Genomic DNA, 23,098 nt, shown 5'->3' with positions numbered 1-23,098 from the left:
TTCTGTAAAATGTCTTTTAATGTGTCTTTTTGACGGGAGAAAAAAAGTCCTGCAATGTGGTTCCGATGCAGTTACTCACATCACCGTGTTCTACCAGCTTTATTCTGGTCCATCGTCTTTTTTCTTGTCTTATTTTTGTTTTTTATCGCGGATGTGCGCCGGACATGGGGTTAGACAGGGGGTTTAGTGCCGGTTGCCCCCCCGGCCCTAGGCCATGAATGAGCACCCTCGGGACCAGAGGTCTCTGGAGACTGGGATGCGGCGCGGTAGGAGTCCGGTACATACTGCTGTACATGGCTGCGGCCGCCGCGGCTGCCGTCGTGCTGTCCACGGTGCCCAGCAGGCTCGGGTGGTAGAAATAGGGCGACGGGAACATTCTCTGTAAGGCCGAGTAGTTTCCTGCTTCAGCCAGCAGCTCTAATCCGACCGCCGTTTGCCTCTTCCACTTCGTCCTGGAAAAAAAATCAGATCAAAATACACCAGATGAATTATTTAATCACTTCGCTCTCTTACTAATTCCCCAAACGCCCCTTTAATTGCTATGCAGAGGCCTAATTATTGCAGGCAGGAGTTTATGGTTAAGGTTTAATTAGGCAAAGAGGAAACATCAAGACACTATATAGTCTGAGGTCTCTTTAGTCCAAACCTACAGTATGTGAGCCCACTGTTCTCACACCTGCTCAGTCTGCACAGGAATTCACTTTTCACATCAACTTTTATTTTGAAGAGCAGCGGGTGAAATAGAAAAGTTACAAAAAAAATTAAAGAAAGTATTTTTTAAAGAACTACATATACTGAAAGATAGCACAGATTTTTTTTTTACACAAATGAAATATCTGCATTGATTCAATCTAAGTTTGAATACAATGTAAACAAGAACTGTAAACCAACATAACACGTGCAGACAACAGACAAAAACATTTTCTGAAAATGGGTAAATGTCTTTTTTTTTCTTCCTGAAATGACATCTTAACATGACATGACAGACTTTATTATGGATGCGTTATAATGTGTGCCTCACATGTGCATGCATTTATTCTGAAAATAAAACATTTGGGGGTTTTTGTTTTGTTTTGGTTTCTCAGAATAGAAACGCAGAGAGTTGTCGGATCACCAATAAACATTAGAATATAAAACCTTCATCTGTGATTATTAACTGGACATTAAATAGGTCAAAATATTGGCAAATTAAAGGCCTGTTTAATGTGAATTACACAGGCTGAAAAATTAATTCAGCAGCTATAATAAAAAAAAAAAATCTAATTCCTGATGAATGTGGATGTAAGATTTATTATTTAACTGTGTGATAATTCCCACAACATGTTTTTTTTTTTTTTTTTTCTAAATTATGAAATGTGTGTGGGGCTGGTTTTAATACAGCTCTGATTAAACAAGGATTTTTTTTTAACAGGCTCTGATGTTGCAGCAATTGGACCGTGTGTGTGTGTTTTGTGTGTCTTTGCTTACCGTCTGTTTTGGTACCAGGTCTTGACTTGTGTGTCTGTCAGGTTGAGAGCCGCGGCCAGGTCCATGCGGTCCTGCACGCTGAGGTATTTTTGTCGCTCAAAGCTCCTCTCCAGCTGGTTGAGCTGGTGGTCGGTAAAGGCTGTCCGTGCTTTGCGAGGTTTTTTCGAGCGCACCGGTGGACTGTCTCTGCTACTGGAGATTTCTCGATCACCCTCTTCTTTAGTCCCTAAGCAGAGGACATGTAGATCAACAAGAGCAGACAACACAACACGACACGACACAGGGCCTGCATGGGAACTAACCCTCAAACATTTAATTCAGCCTCAACTCATGTGATGATGAGAACAACATTACAGTATGAAGCACATGGAGGCTTCTCTGAACAAGTTGGTGAAAGTTTGACTAGAAGCAGAGACAGACACTTCCTCTGAGTGATGCACACAGACACGCGTGGCAGCGAGGAGCAATAATAATAAAAAGACATTTATGTGCAGCCTATTTGTCACCTGAAGTTTTTTTTTTTTTTTTTTTGCTTTTCTTTTCCTTCAGAAAAAAAGGAGAAATCAATATGTCAATCCATCTCTATTTGTAGCTGTTTTTCAGAGCACCATGATCCCCCCTCTAGGAAGAACAATAATCTCTCTAATTGACCCACTAGGGAGGCCTCGCGCACGGGGAACATCACCAGGCTTACATCTGTTTTCACATCTATTAGACTAATAAAGCAGGCTGCGACTAGGACAAAGAATCAGACTGTAGTATTATTATTTTCATTATTATTATATATTATTATTGTTGCTGTTATTATTATAATTATAAATAGCAGTTAATTGCATTACTTCTACTCCACCCCTGTCTATTTTGCTGGCTACATTTACAGTATGTAGCCTGCAATTACTGGTTATCATTAGTAAAGGAAAGCAGCATGCAGCCTGCAGCCTGCACGGTATCTGAGAGAAAAACAACATTTTTGCAGCTCTTACCGTTGCATTTCATATCACTCTGAATGTCGTCTCTTTTGTCCAACTTGCTTCTGCTCTCGTCTTGTTCCAACTTGGGCCTGAAGCCGTCCGGAGCCGTGGCACTTTCTGGTTTTGGCGTGTGGTGGGGTGAGGATACACTGGTGCTGTAAGGTGCGCAGGCTGCCAGCGGTTTACTGTCGCCCAGAATGTCTTTGATTAGAAACGAGGAGGTGGCAGTCCTCGGGGCGCAGCCGGCCCCTGCGAGCGGCTGCTGCTGCTGAGGCGACAGCGGCAAACTCTGCGGCTGGTTGTTGTGGTGATGGTGGTGATGCTGAAGGCTGTCCTGGACCAGATGCGCATCGGCGGCGTGCTCCATGGTGACCGAGATGGGGGATGAGGGGGCTGTTCCCACAGTGTCTATCTCCGAGCATGGTGAAGGGGTCGCCTGGCTCCTGAAATCCGCTGTCCTGCTGTCGCCGAGCCGAAAATCTCCGTTCATTAGCGCGGGGTTACCAGAGTTAGAGGCGCTGGATAAAATAGTGTCTATCCCAAAGCTCGACCCGCTGGATCCTTCCATATTAAGAAAGCAGTGGAGAAGTCTTCATAACAACAGTGAAGATGCTTCTCTTCCGGTGCAAATCAGAAAGAAAGTCAGCAAAAAAAAATGAACTCGGAGTTAGAAAAAAAAGAAGAAAAAAAAGAAGAGAAAAGAGTTGAGAAATAAACCCAGGAGAGAGAGAAAATCCACGTTTACAGGCGGCTCAGACAGCCTATGGTCCAAGATGTTACATTCAGTGAAAATACGGAAAAGCAAAGTGTGGGTCTGCGTAGTCCACGTCCTTTTTTGTGTTTGGATATTGAACTTTGTGTTAAAAGTTGAGGCGTATAGAGAGATATACATAGGGCTGACTCCTCGACATCAGGCTCCCCCTTTTTGCTGCTAATCGCTCCAGTGTTGCTCTACAATGACTTCCTATACTGACGTCACGGCCCACGGCGAGGGGGAATTAATATTTTCTCCTTTATAATAAACACTCGACGCCTTTTCTCTCCCTCTCCGCCCCGCCGCCCCCACCGCCTTCCTTCGCTGCCATTGGCTCGCGTCCTGACCGGCTCCGGCACCTCACCAATCAGGGAGTTGTTTCTTTATCTAGACAGTTCAAGCCAACCATTGAATTGAGTTTAATTCTAATATATCTTTAAAAAAAAAAAAGAGGAAAAAAAATGCACATGCATGTGCTTTAAGGCCACGCTGGAAACATTTTATATGAAACATCTTCACTGCGACAGAAAAGACAGAGGAAGTAGAATAAAATAAAGAAAGAAACATTTCAGAGCTGTAAATAATTTGATAAAGTCTTAACTAAAAGGCAAAAATCCACAGTGGCAGCCCAGCAGCTCCAGCACCATGGTAGGATCAATTATAAACGCTTTCTTTATATCATTCAAGTTGGTTTATTTTCCCAGAATGTGTCTTGTTAAACTTTTCTAAACTGTGAGGGATTTTTTAAAAAAGAGAGAGAAAGAGGCTCAACTGTTGCAATAGGCTACTTTAACTTTGTCACATTTCACAGCAGATTGTATACTGAAATTTGTATTTATTTATTTTTATACTTATATATATATAAAAGCTCTCCAAAAAAGAAAGAAAGAAAGAAAGAAAAAAGTCAGAATCAGGCCATGATCGCGCCCTGATCAGCGGCTGCGGTGTCACGGATGGCATCCATCGTTATGGATCTAATCTGAGAGCCGCAAGGTCGACATATTTAGGGATGGGGAGGAGTGGTGGTGACTGTCATGACAGCGCGTCTTGTTAATAACCATGTCATCCTAATTAGTAAAGTAATTATGAGGTGCTAATGAGCGTTCAAAGGTAGTAGGAATTCAGCACTTTTTTCCCCCGACGTGGACTTGAAGGATCTGGAGGAAAACGTTGCTTGGCTGGGAGCTGCCAGCGGCTCGGCTCCTCCTGGATGAAGCTGCAGCTCAGAAAGGTGAATGTATCCTCCTGCCTCGCGCTCTCTGTCGGACGTGTTGTTTCGTTCTGCTGGACACAGACCCCGCACTTTTTTTTAAATCATGGAATTTGGGGATGATTCGTGGAGCGGTTTCTTTCTTTTTCTCATTTTTTTTATTTTTAATTTAGCTTTTATTATTATCTTTTATTTCGTTTTGCCTCTCCTCCTGCAGGTTGATAGTGAAGATGGTGCTGATGATGATTATTGACGTGAAACTGAAACGGATGAAGATTTTATGTCCGGATTTGTAGGTTGGTTCTTCATTTAATTGCATCATTTTTTTTTTTTATATAATTTTACTATTACTATTATCCAGGGAATTTATCAGTTAAAAAGCGACTTATTTACTGTGTATTTCTTTATGCTTGTTGTGTTGATCTGATCTTTGCATGCAACAAAAATGTATTTTAAACATAAGATTAAAAGATTCACTATAACAACTTGTTTGGTTTTAACTTCATTTTCCGTCCAACTTTTATGAATAAGTCAAATGTTTTAAAGCAAAATCTCCAACACTTTTATTATCATTTTTAAATTTGCACGTGCTCGGAACATTTACTGATGATTGTTTTGTCTTTTTCTTTTTTGCATTACAGCAGATTGACATGAGTCAATAATTTAAACATATAGGGCCTTTAATCTTTTTAGCAGCTAATTTAATTTATTTCAAAGAAACAAATACGATTTTTTTGGAGCAGCTAAATGATTATGTGTTTAGGTGTTTGTGTGCAGCAGCAGCAGGCTGGATGGAGGACAGTGTGGATGTGAGCAGCTCCTCCTCCTCCTCCTCTTCTTCTCCACAGACTCTGTGTGAGCACCAGGCGGCGACAAAAGCGAGTCCACTCTGCAGCAGTGAAGTTAGGGAGCAAAACTCTGAGGCCTCGGCTGCCATTTAACGCGCATTACCTTCCCATTCCTGCCACACAACTTGATATTAAATTGATACGGACGTCAAATATTCATTAACCAGTCAGACATTAATGAAGCTCCGTCTCTAAACAACAGTACCAGTCGCAGGAAAAGGAGATTAGGAAGAGCAACACGGGCAGAAATATTTTTTATTTTTTATTTTTTTAAAGCCATTATCCCCGCAGTGGAGAGCCAATTAGAGGCTCCTGTCCACATGCAGCCTGTAATCAGGCCTTCTTCCAAAACCTGATTCCCTACAAACCGCTCCGATCAGATCAAAGCGATGCTTAAACATGTCAGTCAATGTGTGCAGAGCCACGCGGGCCTGTTCATCAACTGCAAAAACAGGAGCAATCAATCGCTTTATTAGGTTTAAGGCACCGCAGGAGCAAATTGAATGCTACCAGTTAGGCTATCGTCTTATTGGCCTCGGCTGATGGTCGATGATGGGACAGTGTAATCGTGGCTGGCACCATATTGATTCTCCGGCGGCTTTGCGTGTAAGCTGTCACTTCACCGCTGGCGACCTTTAGGTTGCACAGTTGCAGCGTTTACAAAGAGACACCCCGCATTTAGAGCTCAGTCACTGCGGGGAACAGGCTGCAGCAGCCGGAGCCCGGCGCTGACACCGAGCTGCCTCCTGCTTTCTTTTTTTTTTTTTTTTTTTTACAAGTTTATAAAAAGACACGTTTAAGGCTGTTTGACAGATAAACATATCTCACTTCCCCAAAGTGACCAGTGTCACAAGAAGCAGAGTGCAACAATCACATCACTGATTGTTTAAACCGAAATATACTTGTAGAAAAAAAATATTACTAATCAGTTCTACTTCAAGGTATTTGTTACAAAATAAAATTATCTTTTGAATACTTTTTCCTAAAATAATTTAACTCATTTTAATTTTATAGCAGGGACTGGAATTTTGAATAATTGCTGCTCCTCATGTAAAATATTAACTGTTACATACAAAAGTTACAGAATAACACTCTGTAGCCTGTTAAAGTTACTAACTAATAAAACAGTCTCATAAAAGATACATAATAGCATGTAAATACATAATCAAAACGTGCTGGGTAGTTCAACAGCAAGGCTTTTGACAACATTTTAATGATTTATAGATGATGTATAAAAATGCTAAAAAAACTGAAGCAATAATATTTCTGAACAACTTGGAAATGTTTCGATTTAAAATCAGAGTGAGCCACATTTGGTGGCCGTGGTAGAGTATAGCTACTGCATTTATGACTACAAAATGAAAATATGCAGAAGTGTCACTGAGGATGTCATCCAGTCCTGGCTGTCCTTCACAGATGGTCAGAAGATCGATCGTATTGATTAAAAGCTGACTAAGGCTATGTGTGATGATTTGTAGTTTCTCAAAAGTCAGAAGATCATGGTGACGGATCAACCCTTTATCACCAGGACGTCACTCCTATGTGGTGATGAGCAGATGAAGCAGGAGAACTGTGTTTACTGAAGCCAAAACAGGCTAAATGTTTTATTAGCCTTTGCTGGATATACGTAGGACGAGTGGATGTAGCTGTCAAACCTCCAGCAGCCTGCTGGATTCTTCACTACCCCAAAAATCTAATCCTTGAAAATCCTGGAACCATGTTGGTGCAAATCAGTCTGCTGCGATGATGACTTAACTTCTGGAAAGAATAAAATAAAAAAAAATAAAAAAAACTCTTGTGAAAACTTGTGAAATATCATCCTGGACTTCAGATTTATCCGGCTCCAGCAAATATCACAGCCTTAATCTTTGTGCGTTAGTGTGTTTGTGGTAGTCCCGGGAGGTCACCATCAGCCAGTGGAGTGTGCGGTGTTGGGAGGAGAACAGATGAAAACAGGGAAAGGTAACCGGGTGGGTTACACTACTTGAGAAAAGCTCCAGTGATCTTCCAACAGCTGACACCCAAGTTCAGAGAGAATTAAAACGTCTCCGTTGCCACCAAGCTCATGTGCACGTCGTCGCTCCAGAGAATTACAGTTCAAATCAAAAAGGCTTGTGATGGAGCGCTCGGCGGTCTCTGACCATGTCCTGAAATAACACTTAGTGAAAAGCAGCTTTTGTAAAGCGACGACACTCGGAAAAATTATCTTTCCCTTTAGATGTTCTGATGCAAAAAACTTCCAGGCCGAACACAGAACAACATCTCTCTTTAGTCTCACGCCAGACGCAGACGTGTTGATCAAGGTTTGTTCTCTAGATGTGGCCCAGTCAACACATTTAACTGTTTGCACTTGTTATGTGTCATTTCCTGCAGCTCCAAAGCATTTATTCCTCCAAATGAGTCACAGGTCAGAATAAAAAAAACACTAAATGACTTTTTTCTAATCATGACTGATGCACCTGTGATTGATCTAGTGTAATTTACCTTTACAGTGCTGTAATATGACAAAACAGCTGAGACAATAACTAAACAATTTGAGTTTTACTTCAAACCACTTAGTGTTGTTAACAACAGTTTGCTCTGATGAGGTGGAGTGAAGCGTTTAGATAAGGGTGATGTAACTGCACATCAGCTGCCATGTAACTCAACTTAGGTCTAAATTCAATGATTCAAAAGAGTCTTTGGACGGCACTATACCTGGGCATAACTGAGAAATGCAACAATAAAAACCCAGACCACCATAACCATTAAGATATATATTACCTCGCATTAATTATTTTCACACAGTGGCTTCATTTCCAAAAGATTAACAATCATCAAGAATTTTCACACTTAAAAGTCCCATTTTTAGCAGCCGTGTATGAACACTTGTTAAATGATTGCTAACACATTATAATGTATTTACTTTCAGATAAGAGTTTTATTAATGCATCTGTTATAACTTCTTTTACAGCTGTGCAAACAGTTAATAGATGATTGATAACACAGCTCTGCCCAAAGACAAAGTGTAGTATCTGTAAAAATGCCAAACTGAGAAAAACAGCTTTTTGTGTTTTTCCTTGTCAGGTTTAAGCATCAAATTATGAATAACTCCCAAGTTTATAATCGATTAGATAAAGGTGGACTCAATTAAATGTATTTTGTAGTTTGTCTTTCTGACCAATTTTGACAGTTTTATGGCCGATACTGCACTTTTGCCTTGGTTTTGGTGCAGATACTGCACTTTGGCTTGGTATTAGCTACAGATACGGCACTTTGCCTTGGTTTTACTCCAATGGAATTATAGAGTAAATGATAGAATGTAGGGAGTAAGTACTCTTTGCAGATACTGCACTTTGCCTTGGTTTCACAGTACTTTTTTTGGATGGACAACAAAATAAAAAGCCCAATAACTGGAAATTTTAGCAGTACCAATATCAAATTCTACCAGGTTGAAGAGAATATGCCACACTTTTGATTGGTCAAAAAAAAATTGGGGGGGAAAAATGCAGATACTGCACTTTGCCTTTGTAGGGCAGAGCTGTAATTGCATTTATCGACTACACACACCTATGTTATGAAGCATGAGTTAAGACACAGTTTTAAACTGTTGAGCTTGAATGCTCATTTTTTACTTTAAAAGTGTTGTTTCACATAACAACTCTATACAACTCGGAGCCCACTCAATGGATTTATTCAGGGGCTTTCAGCAGCATCTAATGGCCTTCATCCCCCCAGACAGAGCTCAGCTGGTGAAGACATAATTATAGATACACAAATTCACATTTATCAAATATAATAGGTTAAAAAACTAAATGTGTTAGTAATGTAGTAATATAATGTAAAATACATTGGAAATTCTTCCTACTCATATATACAAATGGAGACATGGAGGTGGTGTTCTGCCCCGACGGTGTGGTGGATGTTGGGATGGTTGTGGGGACATTCACGCCAATTACTCTCCTTAACAAGTATATACCAGTGATCAGATTACACATGCAGGACAACCCGCTCCTCCTCTGGCAAACGGATAACATTTTTCATTTCGGTGTGATGGAAGAAAGGCTAAGATGGTGCGATGATGGGGAATCAAATTTCAACGCAAAATTATATCCCAGGAGCTTTGGAATTAAAGGTTGCGGCGTGAGAGCGATCTGACATTTAAGATGGACGCGTTGTACATTATTCCAACCTCTAAACGTCATTTCAACTTGTGCAGTAATGAAACATGTGACATTCAGGTTCAATTTAAAGTGCAGGTTAGTATTATTCTGTGCCGTAGGATTCAAAATATGATCAAACAGGAAGGAGACTGGATCTACTTTCATTCATCAAGGCTTAGCAGCACCGGGTGTTGACGTTTCTGGTCTGTTATGAGAATAAAATATCCCAAAAAAATCATGCAACATTGTGTAAGTGTTTTTTTTTGTTTTTTTTTAATGCTGCCATGACAAATATTCAGGGAGAGCAGTGTCACTGCACAGGATTGTGTTTCTCTCCCCTCCTTCTCACTGAGGTACATGATGAGAAATGCTCAGGGAGTGGAGAACACATTGATTTGAGTGTGTTCCAAACGCAGACTGGCCCTGACAAGGTTGTTATAACAGTCGGAGGGGTCTATACAATCACTTAATTACCAAAGCTGTCAGTCAAAGAGGGTCGCTGCTGGCTCCATCCATGGCTGCGAGCGGCGTTCCACTAGCAGCCTCCCTGAGTGATTGATCCATGCTGATGGCATCGCAAAAATAATTACAACTCGTCTCCTGATGTGTGATTCCATACCACACTCACGCTTCACGAAGGTAATCGGGGGGATCAGGAGGGGTCAGTGCCATTTCCTATTACCTGAAGTCCAAGCGAAAGGGTAAAACAATGCAAACAGAGCGAGGCTGGGAGAAAAAGGCGGCGGAGGAGGGAGGGGTCGAGGCGGCGAGGGGTGTAGGGGTGTAGGGGTGTAGGGGTAGGGGTGGGTGGCCGATGGACATTACGAATAGCCGAGGAAGCTCGTGTGCACTTTGTCAAACTGTGCTGTGTGAATTTTTTTTTTTTTTCCTCTCCCTCCTTTTTTCTCCCCTGAGCCAGAAACAGCACAGACTGTAACAGATTGATGGTGTCCAACACGGGGTAATGCAAATTCAAAACAATCACTGGGTCATTAAGTTGATTGGCATCACAATTGTCAAGCTGTTGGAGGCTAAATGGAGAGGGGGCAACGCAGCTCATTCACAAGAATTCCCCCCCACCCCCCACCCCCTGTGTGTGTGGACTCGGCTCCAAAAACCTCACGTCGGTGCCGAAGTTTGGCTACAAGTTGCACACTACATCTGTAACGGGCATCAACACATCTGTTGTATCGGGAGAGACAAGTGGCGTCGATGCCTCGTAAGTATCCGAACGCATTCACAAACATGCGAAAGCTTTTGAGTAGAGTGTGACATTCTGCACTCCTGGAGCACTTCCGCCCTTTTTTTTTTCCTGGAAAATTCATCGGATGCAAAAGAAAAGAAATGTGGCATCACATGCAATTTTTCCCCACTCTGCATATATAATTGGAAAAAAAATATCTCTGTCTGAATATAAGTGTAGAAATCACTGTGGAACCTTCAACTATCACTATGCTGAATTTGAATTTTATTATCCCTCCTAAGTGTGTCCAGAATTAATATTCCTGCTCTTCTTATGACCTTTTCCTGATAAATACTTAACATAAGTAATGTATCAGTGGTTCTATAGTAGGTGGCAGGCAAGAGAAGCCCTTATCACAAAGAGAATCTGCCATAAGGTTAGAGATTCACTTTGTAAAAGGTTTATTCATATTCATAGTAAAAGCATTAACCACCATTAAGTGACACAGAACTGGTAAAGACGTGGTGCATGTGTGACCCATCCTTCAATTCCTGGCAGCACACTCTCTGGCTGCACTGTATACAACAAAAAAAAACAAAGAAAAAAAAAAAAGCAACACAATTTAAATCGCGAGTCAAGCGAGTAAACAATGTACATATGCTATCTGCACCTGAAGGGACCATCCCCATTCTCCTTGTGTTACTGTGAGCCGGCAAAATGGAGGCATGATGTCACTAATGAACCCCGCAAAGCGCGGCGGTGAATAATGAAACACAACGCTGCATTTTGCAACAGAAAGAATTAAAGGTGAAATCACCAGCAAGCAAGGGAGGAAAGAGTGAAAGAAAGCAAGCAATGATTAAATGATCAAAAGCTGGCAGAGCGAGTCTCTGTGTCACTGCAAGGCACACTCATCTACCCACAAGTGAAAGTTAGGTTTCAAGCACAGTGTAATTATAGCTGGGGATGTCAGTTTGACATTAATGCAGCCAGCAGAAATTCCCTAATTGGCCTCAGAGGAGAAAGTGAACCAGAAAATATATTAACATTTTAAAAAAGCATATTTTGCCTAATCCTTTCACTTTCCAACAATATTTGAAGACCAAAATGCCCCAGGCATGAGAATTTAAATGAGCAATTTTGTTTTTGAAGGAAACGGCCAATGAGACAGAAAATAGACTAAAGGGAAATCATTAGTGTATGAGAGATCCTGACAGGCTCGCCTTGCTGACTGGCTGGCCTGTCACTAGGAGTCTGTGTTCTTCAGCTCCACGCTATGAGCTAAGCTGATAACATGAAAAGACCCATAAACGTGCAGCCAGAAGTCAAAGCCTATTATCTAGAAATTCAAATGTGAGGGTAAGGATGAAAAAAAAAAAAAAACTGGGAGGGAGAGGCCTAGCCGTGTCTCCTGTAGGGGAAAAACTGGCCAGATCCAGAGATCTTGTAATAGGCCCTGTTATCCGACACAAACGTGTGGCTGCGGCGCTGCCAGAAAATATTGCAACAAATCATAACATCACTCAAAGAGGGGGGAAGATAAAAGCAGAAAGAGCGTGGATGGCAACAAACTGCTTAAAGTTAGGAGGAGATGCAATGTCACATGTGCCCATGCTGATGTGATATGACCGTATCAGAGAAACACAGCTAAGTGCAGTCAGGAGACGTTAGCCCAGTCCCCCGGTGATGAAGCAGCTGAGGCAAGCATTGCCCCCGGCGTGGGACTGCAGGGCAAACTGCTCAGGCTCGAGAGCCTTGCCCTTTTGAAACAAAACAGAGAGGAATGGCCAGGGGAAGCTAGCCGGCCTCAGCAAAAGGGGGCAGGTTTATTTCCTCCAGCAATAAAGAGAAAAAAAGAATGATTGAGAAGACTGAGGAAAGTGAGAACAACAACAGATCTCGGAGTCTGCGTCTCTTTTTTTTTTTTGCGACAACAAAGGGCATATGATATTCCAACCTCCTTTACAGCCGGCCGGTCAGAGGTTTTCTTCTGGCACCTCGGCATCCCCCCCCCCCCCTCCTCCCTTTGCTTTATTCCACTCACAATCACACAAGGACTGCTTGCCAAGGTATAGGGGTTTCAGTTTTTTTTTTCTATTAGGCTGTTACCCTGAACACAGCAATTTAATCAGGCCCTTTGATAAACATTTGACACAAAGCAGTGGGCTTCTGTCTCTGCTGCCTACAGCCCAGGGCAAGAGATTGAGACTGACGAATTTTCATCCACAATTTTCTCTATTTTAACTCCACCTGTCAAATAGTATGCCAGTCAGTGTGACACAAAGATGGGGGAAATCAAAGCCTCTCTCATCTTAAAGGAACACAGACGTGCGGAGGGCTACAAGTTTAGTGGGGATTACAACGGCACATAGACAATGAGCAGATACAGTTCAGGTGCCAAAGAACCAAGTAGCATAATATGAACGAAGATAAACAGTGACAAAAAGTTAATCACCAATCAGCAGCCGGCTGGTGTTTTTTTTTTGTTTTTTTTTCCCCAAAAGGAGGCTCTCGAAAAGATGGAAGAACAATCATCTCCTTGAGCGAAGTGTCAAAAACATCCCACACCCCTCTCTCTCTCCGCCCGGCGGGCCCCGGACCCTCCCACTTCTCAACAGTCATTTGCAACAAACATCTAACTAGAGGAAACTACAAACTACAAACCATTTGACCCTGAAGCATGGAGTATGGAGCGGCCCCCTCCTCGCCCAATGGAAGCGGGGCTCGGGTCGCCAGGGGTCAGCACCTTCTTTACCGAGCCTACAGCGGGATGGGAGGCCTCAGACTCCGTGGAAACATCTGGGGAAGCCGACGTGGCCCGAGAGCTCGGCGGAACCCGCAGCAACGCTCCGCGGAGGGAAAACGCTCGCCGCAAAACTTCCACAAGCGGTGATTCCACATGCAAAGTGTGATTATCTGTTCATTAACTCCCATAATTGAGGTGAACACCACTAACTGGTGCTGTCATGGAGGCTGCTCTTATTTGCCCCTCTGGTACCAGTCTGCAATACAAGGCAGAAAGCAAAAAAACACAGCACATACGGTATTCCAGAGGCGTCGATGCTTAGAATAAATGATATGACCTCTGGCTATAGCATGGCCTTCAAATCTAAATCCCTACCTGACCAGCAAGAATCATCCTCCTTTATTCATTCTTCCCGCATACCAAATGTATTCTGTGCTGAATCACATATCCGCGAATCTTTTGATTCCTTTCAATCAGTTTCAAGGACTGTAAACAATGGGGCCCCGTGAATATGATAGGGGAAGGAAATCTACCTCAGCTCAATTAAGGAGCTGCCCTGCAGCCTCCCGCGGCCCTGAGAGAGAGAGGAGCTATAATTAGAAGAGGGCAGTAAACTTGCAGACAATATTGATGATCCACTCCTGACGCCTCCCTCATGTTAGCATTAGCATTTTCTCCTGAGCTGGGGCTCATGTCAAGAGAGGCCGGTCTCTGGGAGTCCGTGTCAGCGGGGGGTGCAGGAGGGGGGGTGGATATGAGCTGCACAGCGAGGCCACATTACGGCTGCAGAGAAGAGAGACAGAGAGAGAGACACCCGGCTCTCCGTCCAGGCTCCCTCTCTCGGCGCTCGTCCACCTGATGGGAACACAGAGACTTGGCTGTTCTCCCCCTCATCAATACAGCAGGGCTCTTTGTCAGTAATTTGCAATAAGTGTCCGCGCCACATCTTAGGGGACCTGGAAATCATTACCGGCCGAGGCCCTACTCCGCTACTAATTGGATGCGTTGGGCCTTATCAACTGAGGATTTTCCGAGACCTTTGACAGATACCAATTCGAAAATCATTGTTCAGTTGTCAATTTAAGAGACCGTTAAAAGAGCTTATTTTAATTTTAATTGGAACTTCCTCCTGCCTTCACGGTGAGCTGCGAGGATTAAAAATGAGCTCAGGGCGTGCGTATATGTATGTGTGTGCGTTCATACTCCCTGAGAAGAAGGAGGCGGGCGAGGAGGGCGAGGAGGGGGGGGGGGGCAGTGCAGGTCAAATTGACGGGTAACAGTTCTGACCAGCGTATGAATGAAGACAGCACGCATGCTCATTTAGTTTACAAGAATCTCACAGCTTTCCTGGGGCTTCATCATCAACATCAAATAAGTTGGAATCTGAGCTGCAAAGCTCCCAATTAAGCAAAAACCGCATCCGCTTAAGATGTTTGTTGGGCAAGTGTACTGGGACCATCATCGATCACCCCCAGTAAACTGAGCGGCTGATAGTGCTGCCCTAACATATTTATGTGCTGCACTCTCTCAATGACCCTGAACTGAAACACTCTCTTGGCTTTAATAAGGCCTGGGAAGGCTCAGCCCTGACTATGTATGCAGCTGGGCTGTCAGGTGCGGCAAAAAAAAAAAGAAAAAAAAAAAAAAAGCTAATATGAGTAAACGGGCGTATACAGGGCGGCGATGAGACGGTGACACGGCCACGCAGGAGCAGAGGCTGCTGGACCGAGGGCCGAGGCGCAGAGGGAACACGGTTGTTTTGACACGGCTGATGATTTCACATGCCGGTGATCCCTCTTTAAACAATGCTCTATTGCTCTTTGAGTGATGCCAAATATCCAGCCCGACATACAAGCAGTCTAACACAACTCACACTGAAGTTGTATGAAGGCTTGTGATGTTTGACTAATAAAAGAAAAAAATGGCAAACTGTGTTTTTTTGTTTCTTTTTTTTTTTTTTTTGAGTAAATAGAGCTGTCATTTGATAATAAACCTGGCATTAATGTTAATTCCACCATCTAGTATTTGCAGTATTAGAGGCTTAGAGCAGAAGAGCAATACTGTTCAGAGGGTAATAAGTGTCTAATTAAGGACTAGACAGGAGGGAAATTGCCAAGGTATAAAAGAGCTCCTTCTTCCCTCTCTCTCTCTCTCTCTCTCTCCCTCTCTTTCTCTTTCTCTCCCTCTCTCCTGCTTTTTCACAACCATGTCTCTGGGAGTCGGCGTTGTGTTTGCCGGCTGTTTTACTCGCTGTCAGAAAGGATTTGAGGCAAGGAGCCATCTAAGCATGCGTACGAGGGGATTCATTTGACCTCATTATACATCAATAAAGAAGGAAGCCGGTTTACTAAATATCACCATGCTGCCCGCACTTCATGTCAGATCATGCAGGAGTGTGCTAAAAAAAAAAATGATTCCAGAAACGTCTGGTGAGCAGAGAGAGAGAGAGAGGAGGGAGGGAGGGAGGGAGGGAGGGAGAGGAGGGGAGAGGAGGAGGAGGAGGAGGAGGGGGGTGATGGTGTGTGTGTTGGGGGGGGGGGGGGGGGGGGGGGGGGGCGAGGGGGGGGGCTGACTAGCCAGGAGGGATTCTGACAAGCACAGGAAAAAAGCAGATACGCAAAGCCCTGTTTAAGAGCAGAGCAACTGAAGAAAAAAGATTTATGCTTTTAATTAATGGCAATTAAACCATGCCTGTTGGGCTGGCCTATGGCAATTGTTCTCAGTAAAAAGGAGGCCGAGCTGGTGACAAGCATTTGAATCCACTAAGTTCTACCAGGGGAGCTGACACTGCAGGCATCAAACCTAAACTAAATCAATAAAAGAATTAAACTTTTATAAATTGCATTTTGACAAGTATCAGATAGCGCTAAGCTTTGATATTACGAATTCCTCCGAGGTGACGCAAACAAGGAGAGGCACACTTAGAGATCCAAACAATCAAAGGGTCCTCGTTAGCATGTGCTGTCAGATGCGGCAGTGCTATTAATTACTACAAATTAATGTGACTCTCTCCACCTCTGCTGATTGGAATGATAATCAAGCTCGGCTCTGCACGGGGAACATATGCAACCCTGCCAAAAATAATAAGGACAGAAACCAACAGACGCTCCTCTATGGTTGTGTTTACAAGCCCAAAATGCTTGTTGCTTATTTTATCCTGCAGCCACAAACACACACATACACACTGACACACACACACACACACACACACACAAACCACCGCTGCTTTGCTCATTTACTATGTATGTACATAAATGTACATAATGCATTTCTTCATTTGATTTTTCAATAAACCTCCCGATAACACATCAGCAGACTTCAAGGTTGATCATCTGCTGCTCCTTCCCCCATCCACACACACACACACACACACACACACACGGAAACACACACACATTTGTAAGACAAAAAAGTAGCAGCTAAACTGAGCAATATGTGTTCAGACAAAAGTAGGCGTGACACTGTCTAGAAGGGGAGCAAAAGAGAAAAAAAAAGAAAAAAGAGAGGAGGGGGTAGGGGTGGGTGGGGTGGGTGGGTGGGTAGGGGGTAGGAAGTGTTCAAAGCTGGCATGACAGCTCAAACGTCCTGTCACTTAAATCACTGTTCATATCTGCGCATCAGGAATCCAGAAAGGCATCCAGCATCGTAGTGACATCATGCTCCCCAGCGCCAACAAGCTTTCTAAATGAGACTGAAAGCAGTAATTACTGCACGCCCCCACCACGCTAAATTGTTTACCATGAGACCGATCCAGCCTGCTCGCCTGCTCGTGCGCTTGTGCTTGTGCTTACTCACCCAATTTTTCATCCTTAATATATCGAGATCCTTAATGGCATTCAGCTAACACAGCTAACGCGCCGGAGCTCTCACACCACACCAGTCTAATTTGTTCAGCGGTTATGTATTATTCATTATTATTCAATGCATTTTCAGAGTGATTTGCAAATTCTTATCAGTATACTTAAGTTTACACACATAATACAAAATGTAAGATTTTATGTTTCCCTACAAGACACAATCGCTTTAAGGGAAATAGATTTTTACTGAAGTTGGAAATGTAAATTTAATGGCACAGATAAATGGATACTCTGCCTCGTGAACATTAATATGTGGAAATTATTTTAATAACCGCAGACAGTGGATGCCCAGCAAAGCATTTGAAAGGGGGAGACGCACAAAGGCACTGCAAAAAATATGGTTATTGTTTATTGGCAGGTGAGTGTTGTCAGTGTGACACAGCAGCAGCAGCAGCAGCAGCAGCAGCAGCAGCAGCTGGCCTGCTTGTGTTTGGCCTTTGTTGACGCTGCTTTTAAAAAAAAAGTGGAGCCTGCGTGATCTCATTCCCTTGATAAATTTGTCCCAGACTTCCACCTGGCCTTGGTGACCTTTGACCCCGCACCCCAGAGGACCCTAATCGTGACCTAATGGTGACTTAGAGCGTGTTATTAGCTACTGTTTGTGTGCAGCGGTTTGACTGGGGTTAAAAAAAAGAAAAAAGAAAAAGAGAATCTGGATGCTGTCAAGGTCCCAGCAGTGGAGGAGATAACCTCTCCTCTCCTCGTCTCTAACTGGGGGAACTTAGGCCAGATGGAGGCTGCGGTTACAGGCTAATTTCTATGCAATTCTCACTCTTCTGATCTCAAGTTAAAAGACAACGTCGACACTCTTTAAGAGCACGCTCAACTCCTTTGTGCATAATAAACCTAAAATTCAGGTCATCTGTTGTATTTTTAATTTTTTTTTTTTTTTTTTGACAAAGCGCCCCACCTTTACGAAGAAGCGTGTTAAGACAAAAGGCGCGAAGAGGGGCGAACGCTTCTTCACCGTTGTCGCAGAGGTGAGCGGAACGGCGCTGCAGATAAGTGCTACAATATTAAAAAAGCAAAAGGAGCCGATGGTGATGTTGAGCCTGTATAGAGATGTTGTGCAATTTATAATAAAGAATGTACCACATTATGTGTAACCTCCTCCTCTGGTTTTAATTCTTAGCATTTATATGCAGTTAGACCTCATTATGATAATTTGATATTTTGACTGGATGGCTAGAGGCAGGATTATAAGAGAAGTCTGTTTTAGAATGTTAATGTCTGCCTTTGAAACTAATGCATGTATTTATTGATTTTTCACTCCTAAATCTATCCTTCTTAAGTTGTCATGGTTTAGTTGGAGGAAAGAGAGGGGGAGGGGCAGCGGGTCCCCTTTTTTTTTTTTTTTTTTTTTTTTTTAACAAAGTGGTCAGGGCCTGAACTGGGGAATGCAAGCGGTGCATAATCGTTAACATCGAAATCCCCCCACAACCATGTGTTACGCCTGTTTTTTTTTTTCTTCGCTATCTCTCTCGCTCTCTTTCAGTGTCACATTTCACAGATGTAGTATTAGCAACGAGACATAAGCAGAGGCAAGAACGAGGGAGGGAAAGGTGGAGAAAAACCTGGCGGAGGAGAATCTGAGAGACAGATTAATGCCTTGCTGGTACTTCAGTGTATCAGGACAAGGATTACCGCGGTAACAGCTGTGCCCATGAGTCCCCTGACTGAGAAGAATTACAAGTATTATCACCTACATCATTAAAGTAGGGTTCATAGACGTGGAATGGCTTCAATCAATTCATCCCCCAGATAACACCGAGCCAGCTGGACCCCCTGCGTGAGAACTTGACTTAATTGGCCAATAAGTGTTGGGGAAGGGTGCATGCTATTTGATCAAATTACAGGGCCCCGGCAGAAAGGGGATTACAATTTTCGGATGAGTGCAAAAGCGAGGCTGGGCGGGCGGGCGGAGGCGGAGCGCGCGGGTCACGGCTACCGTTAGCGAGGGCCCAAATAAGCCTTGTCCGTGGCTAAGTGTGAGGCCAGTGAAAAATGGTGGCCCACTTGGCACTGGGGAAGCAGAGGGAAGAAAGCAGTATCCAGGTCAGCCTTTTGCTTGGGGAAATATACTCATTCATCATCCCCCCCCTTGGCCTCATTTCTGGCTGGTGATACTTGTAAACTAATAAGTTCCTTGTGCTATTTAGCTAGGATCATTATGCTACCAAAAAAATCTGTAACTTTTCAGCTGGACGCAGACGCTGTGGAGACGAGCAGACGGAGGGAGGCGTTTACAGTAGAGGGGGGACGAAACGGAGACAAATCAAACTAGTTAATTACAATTACACTGGTTTCTGGTGCGAAAATCTTTGTCTTGGAAACCACCAGGCTTCGAATGCTTCGACTTTAGCAGCGCAGACGAAAGACTAGAGCAGCGTTCCCCCACTACTATTTCAGCTGATTATTCAAATGTTTAATTAGCATTCAGATGTATGGTTAGGCTCTTGTGGCCATAATGCATACACAACTAAATCTGCTCCAGTAACCATAAAAACCAAGCCAAAAAAATCGGAGAGATAACAGGAATTCAAATTAGTTAAAATGCCAACGCCTCGCTGAAATTACCTCTTTGCAATATTCATGGGTGAAATGGCTTGGCTGAGAGGCATTTTCATTATCATTATTCCTAAGCAGGCTACAATTTAGTCATCAGTGCCCGGCTCGGTTCTTTTTCGTGAGGTGGGAAGGAATTCACCTCTACAGGACATCGGGGTAAAGAGGCTCTAATTAGTACTGGGGCCCTGAAAGGCAATAGAATATCTAAACACCAGTCGGACTGGACTCTGTTTACAAAATGTGGATTCATGATGCAATTTCAGCTCGTGTGTGTGTGTGTGTGTCTGCGACTGTGTGTGTGAGTGTAGAGGGAGAGAGGGAGAGGGAGAGGGAGAGCGTGTCTCTGCAGCCATTTCTCAAGATAATTCCTTGCTGGAGAGCATGTTTGTCATCGCTGTTAAAGTGTGGTGCACATTAATTCTAGTTCTGCCGTAGTGTAATTCTGGCAAAATGAGCGGCCCTCCAGGGGGCCCCTGCATGTAGACTAACTACCGGACAGAATTAGACTCCGCAGTCCCTGCTATTCACAATGCCATTAATATAAAGGCAATTAAATGAGTTTTTAACCTCCAACCTCTTATCGTTATTAATGAACAAGGGGATGGGACAAAAACCCACCCGAGATGAAGCTAGTAATTATCTTTGCATCAGGCCCTTTGGAACAGGTTTGAAAATTAAAGCTTAGCGAGTGAATTGTTGGGGTTTGTTTCCAGGCAAACCCAGAGGGAGATGATGTGGTTTAATTTAATCACATGATGTCATACCAGGAGGGTTAATTAGATGGGTTTTTACTGTCGCATTGGGCCCGGTGGACGACGCGCTGGCATCCTCAAACACACACACACACACACCATCAAACTGTCAAAGTGGTCATTAGTATCTCATACTCTGTCGCTGTAAAGAACACTTGTGAAAAGAAGGAAGGAGAAAAAAAAGGAGATAATTTTAAAGAAGTACAGAGAGCCTGAAGGTCATGTGTTTCCATGTGCTCATTACGGCCTTTTTCATAATCGTAATTATGTAAGCGAGTGTGCCGCTCAGCCAGCATTATCAAGACCCTAACACGCTGACATTATGAAGCACTGCGGGTCAATTTCACACAGTGAAGGAGGGGGGAAGAAAAAGAAACGTTGCTCTTTCGGTGGCGGCGGTGGCGAAGGAGGAGGAGGAGGAAGAGATCCACTCTTTGAGAAAACGCTGCGGCGAGAGTCACAAAAACTCATTTGACCAGGAGCAGAGCTACGTATGGAGAGGGGGCAGCTTCTCTTCTCTCCTCTGCTCCCCAGACGGTGTGGGCGAAAGGTCAGGGGGTCATTGTCACTGTGTACCCAGTTCTGCAAACAGCTCATTAGTGAGTCGGCAAGTCTCACCACAGACAACACTCTTGGGAGCGGGGTCGCGCTGGTACCTGCTCCACGCCCCGTTTGTTTAGAGGTCTCTTTAGGGACCGCTTCATGCTTTTCTCTCTTCTGCTTCATGTTTAATTAATAATTAACTCATGTCAACCGCTTGTTTACCCACATGGGGTACCACAAAAAAAGAGATGAAAACGCTGCCATGACAATGATAATTCACATTTATTGTCGGGGCCGGGGTTAGCCAAGCCTCTCTGGTTTTTGTAATTGGTCAAGGCCGTAAACATACATTGGGGGGGATGTGCCCCATGTGCCCCCCCCCCCAATATATAGCTAGCTGATTAAAAAATTAAAATTAAAAAATAAAAAAGTATCTCATGTGTTAGCAAATTTACCGTACTTTTCAGACTATAGAGCGCACCTGAGTATAAGCAGCACCAGCTAAATTTTAAAAGAAAATACATATAATATGCCGCACTTGAATATAAGCCGCAGATTTTCATGTTGTAACATGATATATTTACACAGAAAGACAGTAGGGAACTGTGTCCGCTCCCTTTTCCGCTGTTTTGGTTACGCTCCTCTCGCCCATGTGCATTTATTTACAACGAAGCCGGCGAAAAATCAATAAATGGAGCGAACGGATAACGTTACATGACATATACGACGTTACGGCGTGTGTGTTTGTGTAGTCTTAACCGTCATAAACAAAAGATTACGGGTTACGGAGCGCGTTTGTGTTGCGGTGTGCAGAGACGAGAGCTGAGACACCGGGGCGGGGAAAAAAGTAGCGGCTTACAGTCCAGAAATTATGGTATATACAGTATATACAGTATATATATATATATATATATATATAGAAAGAGAGAGATTTGCCCCCCAATGTTGACTCCATGGTTATGCCCTTTGGTTACTTGTTCAGCTCCAGCGTACAGAAAATACATTAGTGTTTTATTTACAACAATAAATAGAAATAAAACTTTCATTCAACAATAAATAGAAATAAAACTTTCATTCAAGGTCACAAAAAATTCATTCCGGCGAGAAATAAGTGACACATACCCGGTGGGTAGTGCAGCTGGAGGTGAACCTCGGCTTTATCTCACTATTTTCAAGTCTCACGTTCCCTGCATGGCTCTCAAATTGGAAAAATAGTGAAGTGTGATATTTCACAAGTCATTGGACTGCTAACTAAGCTGTCAAATGGGTAAACTGCGCTCCATCTCGCTGACAACAATCTGCAAATGAGCTACAAGTAATTTACTGTGATTATACTGGCAAATCAGTCAAGTTGTTTCTTTTTTTTCTCTTCTTTTTCCTCCTCCCCCTTTCCTCTCCAAACAGCCCCACAGCTCTGACAAGGACAGAGAGAGGCGACCCATCACTGTCCCCTCCTCACCTCATTTGGCTAATGCGTTCTGGATGAAATCTGAGTGTTACTCGGCAATCACGACAATTACCGGTGAAATGAAGAGTGACAGGGGTCAAAGCCTGTTGTCTTTATTACAGTTGTCTCCGATCACAGAAGGCAGGGCTGAGGAGGGAGCGCCCAGACTTGACAGTGTATAAATCTGTCTGTGTGAAGGTCAACAGAAGTGAAAAGGCTCCGCGACCCCGTGACCCACAGGTCCATTTTGACAACTCTATCTATAGCCTATATGTCCATGACAAAGGCAGAGCTGACAGATAGAAAGTGAAAATAAAAGAGCAGAGCTGCTCTTCTCCTCGCCTGGAAGGTGTTTTTTCTTTTCTGGCATAATAACTGTGTGGTTAAATGTCACTTCTAGAGCCTCATTAAATATGTACTTATGACGTTTAAATCAATTAATGTCAATGGGCTGTTTTTTTAACCTAACAATCTCTACAGAAGGCTACACTTTAAACAAGCTGTAACCAGTGGTTAAATGTTACTAAACAAAATGTTTTAAAAGCTTGTACTTCAGGTGAATATTTCCATTTCATGCCACATTGTATGTTTTACTTTCACTGCCATGCTC

General features: G+C 43.3%; 1 protein-coding gene across 1 annotated transcript; it reads right to left on the bottom strand.

The window, feature by feature from the left end:
• Window positions 1–142: 142 nt before the first annotated feature.
• Window positions 143–3,006, bottom strand: barhl2 (BarH-like homeobox 2; the record flags this gene model as incomplete). Its single annotated transcript, XM_083969409.1, has 3 exons — window positions 143–452; window positions 1,468–1,693; window positions 2,451–3,006. 3 exons carry the CDS (start codon window positions 3,004–3,006, stop codon window positions 143–145), a joined length of 1,092 nt encoding a protein of 363 aa, XP_083825535.1.
• Between the last annotated feature and the right edge of the window lie 20,092 nt (window positions 3,007–23,098).

Source organism: Trachurus trachurus (assembly GCF_905171665.1).
Source record: "Trachurus trachurus genome assembly, chromosome: 4".
Lineage (NCBI taxonomy): Eukaryota > Metazoa > Chordata > Actinopteri > Carangiformes > Carangidae > Trachurus > Trachurus trachurus.
The sequence above is the reverse complement of the archived record's forward strand: the minus strand, read 5'-3'. Positions and strand labels throughout refer to the sequence as shown.